The sequence below is a fragment of the Priapulus caudatus genome, unplaced genomic scaffold, assembly GCF_000485595.1.
Source record: "Priapulus caudatus unplaced genomic scaffold, Priapulus_caudatus-5.0.1 Scaffold879, whole genome shotgun sequence".
In the NCBI taxonomy this organism is placed as follows: domain Eukaryota; kingdom Metazoa; phylum Priapulida; class Priapulimorpha; order Priapulimorphida; family Priapulidae; genus Priapulus; species Priapulus caudatus.
This window is the reverse complement of record NW_014577940.1, coordinates 120,639-128,972: the sequence shown is the minus strand read 5'-3', so window position 1 is coordinate 128,972 and position 8,334 is coordinate 120,639. Positions and strand designations below refer to the sequence as shown.

The following is an 8,334-nucleotide window of genomic DNA, read 5'->3' as shown; positions in this document are numbered from 1 at the left end:
TAAATAAGGATATATTAGGTACTGTATCCTTGTTATCGGATATAGGAAGGATAAATAAGGATATATTAGGGATAACAAGGATACAGTAGGATATAGGAAGGATAACAATTGTTATCCCTAATATATCCGGATACAGTAGGATATAATCCTTCCTTGTTATCCCTAATATATCCTTATTTTTATTTACCCTTGTTATCCTTCCTATATCCTACTGTATCCTTGTTATCCCTAATATATCCGGATACAGTAGGATATAGGAAGGATAACAAGGGTAAATAAGGATATATTAGGGATAACAAGGATACAGTAGGATATAGGAAGGATAAATAAGGATATATTAGGGATAACAAGGATACAGTAGGATATAGGAAGGATAACAAGGGTAAATAAGGATATATTAGGGATAACAAGGATACAGTAGGATATAGGAAGGATAACAAGGGTAAATAAGGATATATTAGGGATAACAAGGATACAGTAGGATAACAAGGGTNCCCCTCTCTCTCCCTTCCTGCTCTCTCTATGTATATATTATATATATATATATATATATATATTATATATATATACTATATATTATGTCGCCGCCTCCCAGGGCCAGTCGGGGATAGCGGTCAGGGCGCCCTCACGACAATTTAAAAAAAATTAAAAAATGACCATTAATAATCTAGAGATATCTGAACACTATATATCCGGAATAATATGACTTGTGGAAGCTTATTTTTATATAATGTCTAATTATTAACACTATAGCACACTTATAGTCTTACTACACGCTAGGAGAAATGCCATCATAAACAGGGGCGACGGGCCAAGCCAGTCCTTGATCACTCAACAGCCATTGCGTCAGCGAGGGACCGGATGAGAGAGGTGAGCAGCGGTCTGCCAGCCTCGATGAGTGAGGCTGAGATTGAAGCCTCTGGCATGTGAATCCGACGGCGGCACCGCCGCACAATCTCCTCTAGGATGCGGTAGCGTCTTCTTCTTGCACCGTGCGATCCGTGGTCCTGAAACACGCAAGGAGAGGCACAACCCGCGTCAGTGCAAAATCCCGGCAGGCCAGGGTAAAACCAGGCTGGTGTGCCGGCCGTCGGTGAAAGCCAAGGCGTCAGGCGTGAAACCAGGCGGTCAGTAAAACGCCGTGGGTGAAACCGGCGTCAGTGCCAAAACCCGCGGTCAGGGTAAAACCAGCGCGTCCATCCGGTTGAAACCAGGCGGACAGGGTAAAACAAGGCGGTCACCGGTGAAACCAGTGCGTCAGTTAAAACCAGGCGGTCAGGGTGAAAACCAGGCAGGTCAGGGTGCAAACCAGGCGGTCACGCAGGTGAAACCAGGCGGTCAGGGTAAAACCAGGCGGTCAGGGTGAAACCAGAAGCGCTCAGAGTGAAACCAGGCCGATCACGATGAAACGCAGGCGGGTCGGGTGAAAACAGGCGCGGTCCAGGGCAAACCCGGCGGTCAGGGTAAACCAGGCGGTCACGGTGAAACCAGGCGGCCAGGGTAAAACAAGGCGGTCACGGTGAAACAGGCCGGTCAGCGTAAAACCAGGGCGTCAGGGTGAAACCACAGGCGGTCAGGCTGAAACCAGGGCGCTCAGGGTGAACCCAGGCGCGTCAGGCTGTTAAAACCAGGCGGTCACGAGTGAAACCAGGCGGTCCACGATGAAACCAGGCGGTCAGGGGTGAAACCAGGCGATCAGAGTAAAACGCAAGGCGGTCAGGCTGAAACGCAGGCCGTGTCAGGTGAATACCAGGCGGTACAGGTTAAGACCAGGCGGTGCAGGGTGAAACCAGGCCGCGTCAGGCGTGAAACACGCAGTTAGGGTGAAACCAGGCAGTTAGGGTGAAACCAGGTGTCAGGCGTGAAACGCAGGCGGTCAGGACAGGCGTCAGTGTGAGAATCCGAGCGGTCAAGCGTGAAACCAGGTGTCAGGGTTAAAACCAGGCGATCTCAGAGTAAAACCAGCGGCTAGCGAGGCGGTCGGCGTGAAACCAGGCGTTCACGGTGAAACCAGGGCGGGTACAGGGCAGGAACGGCGTCAGCGGATAAACCAGGCGGCTCAGGGGAAACCAGGCGGTCAGGGTGAAACCAGGCGGTCAGGGTGAAACCAGGCGGTCAGGGTGAAACCAGGCGGTCAGGGTGAAACCAGGCGGTCAGGGTGAAACGCAGCGCGGTCAGCGTGTGAACCAGGCGGTCACGCGTGAAACCACCGGGTCAGGGTGAAACCAGGCGGTCAGGGTGAAACCACAAGCGGTCAGCGGTGAAACCAGGCGTCAGGGTGAAAACCAGGCGGGTCCAGGGTGAACCAGGCGGTCAGGGTGAAACCAGGCGGTCAGGGTGGAAACAGGCGTCCACGGCTGAAACCAGGGACGTGCACGGTGAAACCAGGCGGTTCACGTCGAAACCAGCGGATCAGCGGTGAAACCAGGCGGTACGTGTGAAACCAGCGCGGCTCACGCGTGAAACAGGCGTCACGGTGATAACCAGGCAGTCAGGGTGAAACGAGGCGTCAGGGTAAAACCACGCAGCGGTGCAGCCGGTCCGGTGTAAACCAGGCGGTCACTAGGTGAAACCGGTCGTTCAGCGGTGAAAGGCGCGCAGAACCAGCGGTCAGGGAAAACCAGCGTCACGGTGAAACCAGGCGGTCAGAGTGAACCAGAGCGGTCAGGGTGAAACCAGGCGGCTATCACAGGTAAAACCAGCGGTTCAAGGTAAAACCAGGCGGTGAGGGTAAAACCAGGCGGTCAGCGGTGAAAACAGGCGCGTAGGGCTGAAACCAGGCGGTCACGGTGAAACCAGGCGGTCACGGTGAAACCAGGCGGTCAGGGTCAAATTAGGCGGTCAGGGTGAAACCACGCAGTCGAGGTAAAACCACGTGGTCAGTACACGCTCAAAACCACGACTTACTGATGCGGCGTGGCGAAGCATTTACTTCCTTATTGGCCAAAACTTTAAAAACACTTAGACTACCTTAATTCATATATCATAAGATCACATTATTAATAATTATCAATTCAATTGAGTATGACACCCCACATAGACATTTTGAGGTTAAAACGCCCTAGACAGAGCAGTAACTCTTTGATCTCAAGCTGTGAATATCTGTGTGAAGTGACCTGTAACAGTTTGCACGGGAGCTGCACCACGTGTAACGTGTAACTGAGGCTACCTTCAGCATCAAGCATGTGACACTGTACAGTCGCTTCAGGTTTTCCATGTCGATGTGAGGTACCATAGCAATCAACACATCCATCAGTGCATGCCTGAAATACAAACAACATCACCACATCAGTGCACTGCCACGTACCACACCCCTAAAATAACACAACCCTAATATCTTAAAAGTAGGAAAAAACTATTAAATACTAAATCACCTAACTACTACAAACTAAATACTACAAAAACTACATTAAACCTCCTGATAATAGCAGAGTTAACTACAGGTGCTGAAAAGGTACTTCCGCCCGTATTTTCCACATAGCATTAATGACCGAGCAGCAGGATAATATTGTAAAATAGACCGCAGTCGCACACTACTTCCCATCAGTTCACCACTGTGACGTACGCGCACGCAGTTAATCTACCAAACATGCGTTCACTGTTAAACGCATGTAGATATGAGATAGAGGGAGCCATTGTACCGCTTCAATGATGTTTGCTCTCCGTCGTTCACCATTTCAACAGACTTCTCAAAGAACGAGTCAACGAGCTAGAACGAGACAAAGAAGTAAAACGTTAAAAACAAAACAATAAAACAAATAAAACGATTCACGCACTGTAACGCACACATGCGTGTCTGCCATAAGAATTTTCACCCGGAGGTGGCCAAACAGGGGTTTCCTAAATAAAATACTATCACAACTACACAACGTGAACAAGTTACCTCCTGGTGGGAAAGCATCATTCGATGAACTATTACTTAACTAATGAATTATTACTGAAGTTAACCTCAAGTGACTGCACGGCCCTGTACTGTTTTACTGTTACTGTAAACACTAAACTACATAGTCGAATTTATCCATTTATCCATAGAGCAACTCATCCTTTCGAATCCATGTACAGTACACCCATAGTAATTAAACACACACAAAAAGATATATAACAAGGATAAATAAGGATATATTAGGGCTAACAAGGATACAGTAGGATATAGGAAGGATAACAAGGGTAAATAAGGATATTTTAGGGTGTAACAAGGATACAGTAGGATATAAGAAGGATAACAAGGGTAAATAAAAATATATTAGGGATAACAAGGATACAGTAGGATATAACAAGCATAACAAGGTGTAAATAAAAGATATATTAGGGATAACAAGGATACAGTAGATATAACAAGCATAAATATAAGGACAGGAAACAGGAATGAACAGGTATGAATGAGAAGGAAGGATAATTCCCGTGTGAGTGTACCTGGGGTGGCGTGATCTGAAGGTAGACCTTTATCGTTTCGTGCACAGCCCGTCTGGATGAATCCCGCTCTCTTCCTGGCTCAAGGTCGGCCGTCACAATGTTGAAGAATATCGGCAGGTAGTTCTTTGCGTACTTTGCGAGCTCCGCACGATTCTTCTCTGTATGATGACAAACAACACGAAACACATGCGTGAGTAATCACATACATACACACACACGCACATGTAGGCAAGCACACACACTTGCATTCGCAAGCACGCATGCACGCACACACAGACACACTCTCTCTCTCTCTCTCTGTTAATTACTCTCATTCTCTTTTCATACAGAAAGACAGTATACCTACTAGAATAGCATGTCGCCTCTATTTTATGTCCGTTTCTCGGAAATGTGAATATACAAAGTCAGAATGACGAGCAAAGGGTGGAGGTAGAGCTATAACAACATGTCAATGAAGATGAATGTTAAACGTGTACTGCCAGATTGCTTGTAATGTAATGTATATCTTTATTATATAATTATATTTATCATATAATATATATATACGGCTCGACCTAGCGCGTGGCCCGTGGCCCGGCACCAACACTTGATGTAGGCACGCAAATTTCCAAGTTAAAATTTGGGTGGGCCCGTTACGGGCCACTAAAATTTCAAAGCTAGTTCTATGTGATGAAAAAATAATTGTTTCTTACGTGCTTAATCTCATTCAAAAGAGAGCGGCTCTACGCGAAGGGCAGAGGGCACACGTAGCACGTGCAGCATTCTACCGCGGCATACCGGGCCACGGTTTATCCGTCTACTGGGCGGCATGCAACAAGCCACGTTTTGTGTTAGAACTGGTAATTCGCCTTACGCTCTGCAGACAATGTACACGCTCTGCCGACGACATTCGGCGTGAACAGTCTACCAAGTCAAATCTGAGCGGGCGCAGGCCATAGCAAATGTTTGGCAAGCGCCAGCATACATGTGATTACATTGTATCAAGCAGAACCAGACAATGCGGTTCTGGTGAAAATTTCGATGCCGTGGAATGGATAATTCCAAATGTATGCCTCAATCATCAACTGTCATGTGTGCATTGGTGGCGTTTGTTTTAAAGACTTGTGCAAGTGCATCAGACGCCCAATTTTTCAAATAATATAACACTACGAGATTTGATAGTTTTTTTTTTTCTTTGTTTTTTTTTTCGGGCACCGGCTAAGATTCATTTTCGGCGCACCAAAAAATTGAAAATCATGATTTGGTGGCCGCGATCGGCCACTAAAGTTGCTGTCGAGCCTTGATATCTATATATATATATATATATATATAAAAAATATATATATATATTATATATATAAAATCTATATATATAATATATTATATACATGGTTGATATGATATACACACACAGCTATTAGACCAGAAATTGTATTGTGGGGTGCAGAAAAAATATTTTGGAGTGCAATTTTTACAAATGTACACAGCTTTAGATCAAATATTTTAGGCCGTGGGCCACACATTTTTGGGCCGGCAGTTTCAAACTGGACGCCGTGCAAATCCATGACCTGCGCGGCTCGCTGGTAATACGTTGACACACACACTACATTCCGCAGGCATGACTCACCGTTCTCGAGGTTCTTGGTGACGAGCAGACGCAGGGCGGTGAGTACGTCCAGCCGCAGCTCACTATGGTCGGCCACCGCCTGCCCGAGGATGCGTGCCACGCCCACAAACGCCTGCAAGCAGACACGACACCGCAGCCACCGTTAACCACGCTGACTACCACATAACACACACGTGTGTGCAGACGATACATGAGCGGACATGGGACGCCTGCAGGACACACTACCAAGACACACGACGCTAATGAATTCCCGATCAAGTCTCACTCCACATTATTACCTCTAATTAAGCTTCAATGTCTAAAGCTTTATCTCGGTGACATTTTTTACGGTAAATTCCTACTGGAACGCGTCCTTGCGTGCAAAACCAGTACGAGTGAATGTTTCGGGGCGCATTAAACGTCTGAGACTTAAGCGTCTGAGGCGCAATCAGAGAGAGCAGGATCACGCGGATCACAATCAGGGCAGGATCAAGCGGATCACGATCAGAGCAGGATCACGCGGATCACAATCAGGGCAGGATTCAGGGCCAGGATCAAGCGGATCGCGGATCAAGAGCGGATCCGCGGATCACAATCAGGTCAGAGATCAGGAGGCGGATCACGATCAGAGCAGGTCACGCAGATCACAATCGGGCACGGATCATGCGGATCACGACTCAGGACGACGCTCACCTGACATAGATCCGTCGGTCGTGTGCAGAATCCGGGCAGAAGCGCCCAGATCTGCTGCTGCATGATGTCATACGTCTTCGCGACCACCTGGTGGCCGGACTGCGCCAGCTCGGCAGCTGAAACAAGAGAGCAGTCGCTTAGTACGTGAGTACGACGATAGACAATGTGGTCTATCACCGCAAAACAAAATGCAAAATTTCACACATTGCGCACAAATTTAAGATGTGTTTCCATCGTTGTACAGTACGAGCGTACTACTTACACCTGTTCTTTAGTTTCGCGGCGAGCGGGAGGAAGTAAGAGACGAAGAATGCCAGTTCGGTGTCCTGGATGCTGTTACGCATCACCGGCAGCAGCCAACTCCTCGGAAAGTCAAACGTCTCCCTGTGAGGTCACAACGGCAAACACAAAAACATCAACCACGCGCGCACACACGCACGCACGCACGCACACACATACGCACATACACACACGCACGCTCACACACACGCACGCACGCAAGCACATACACACATGCACGCTCACACATACACACATACGCACGCACGCACATACACCCACGCACGCTCACACATACACACATACGCACGCATGCACATACACACATNGGCATTATGCACAAATATAGACCACAAAAATCACTAAAATAAAAAAAAACCCATTTGCTTCCAAACTAAAAAAAAACTCGCGACGTAAGACACTATCGCATAATATACAAGCGCGACGCTCGCTAGGGGGCGCCGCGTGCACTCACTCGTCGCCGGTGATGTTCAGCGGCACGGCGTTGAGGACGACGCGTGGACCGGCCGCACGCACAGCGGCCGCCATCGCTGCGTCGAGCGCCGAGGCGTGCGCGAATCCATGACTGTCACGCAGCGCCGCCATCGACTGCAGTGTCTTCGTCATCGCCACGTGACAGTCGCCACCGGCAACCTGCAAACATTCGCGCGCTCGTTAACGTTAACGAGTTTTAACGTTGGTTGGCAGCGGAAGGGGATGGAGGATAGATCTGCCTGGAGAGATTGACATGTTGTTTTAGTTAATCTACAACAAAATTACACCCTTCATTGGTCTTAGCATTAACTTTTCTTTATAGACCAAACCTCTATGTACACACCATGTTTCTATCAACAGTCTATACGGAAAGTTCATGTTAAAACTCATATGTCAAGTCTAACTTATTTCTGACAATAGGACCCCAGGAAGAGATAGGAATTCACTATCTTTACATGTTGAATTAGTTCACAGAAAACTGACACAATTTTATAACTATGGATGCCCGAATACACACCTCGAAAAGACGAGCGAGCAATGGTAGCACCAACTGCCATGACGCTTGATACTGGTAACCAAGCGCCGCCTCCAAGCTGTGACACAACTTGCGGATAGTGCCGCCACCTGTAGGATTCTTTTTGTACTCGCCGACAAAGAAGTCTTTGGCTTGACTAATGCAATCCACTGCAACCTGAACGATGGACGTAGGATGAATTCGCTATAGCGTGCACTCGAATTTCAGATGCCCTCACCCACATATCTACAGCCTCCCCCACCCACCCTCACCCACATATCTACAGCCTCCCCCACCCACCCTCACCCACATATCTACAGCAACAACCACCCACCCTCACCCACATATCTACAGC

At 47.9% G+C, this 8,334-nt stretch overlaps 1 protein-coding gene across 1 annotated transcript in view; it reads right to left on the bottom strand.

Annotated features, from left to right (window-relative positions):
• Nucleotides 1-8,334, bottom strand: part of LOC106814174 (RRP12-like protein) — a gene marked incomplete at its 3' end in the record, with an annotated part of 27,099 nt that overhangs the window by 4,505 nt on the left and 14,260 nt on the right. Inside the window, exons 11-18 of the mRNA XM_014818470.1 lie at nt 7,983-8,156; nt 7,446-7,624; nt 6,954-7,075; nt 6,692-6,807; nt 6,020-6,131; nt 4,414-4,571; nt 3,642-3,709; nt 3,170-3,263 (exon numbers count right to left, since the gene is read on the bottom strand). Of these exons, the coding sequence (XP_014673956.1) occupies nt 3,170-3,263; nt 3,642-3,709; nt 4,414-4,571; nt 6,020-6,131; nt 6,692-6,807; nt 6,954-7,075; nt 7,446-7,624; nt 7,983-8,156 (1,023 nt within the window). The remainder of the gene's footprint in view (nt 1-3,169; nt 3,264-3,641; nt 3,710-4,413; nt 4,572-6,019; nt 6,132-6,691; nt 6,808-6,953; nt 7,076-7,445; nt 7,625-7,982; nt 8,157-8,334) is intronic.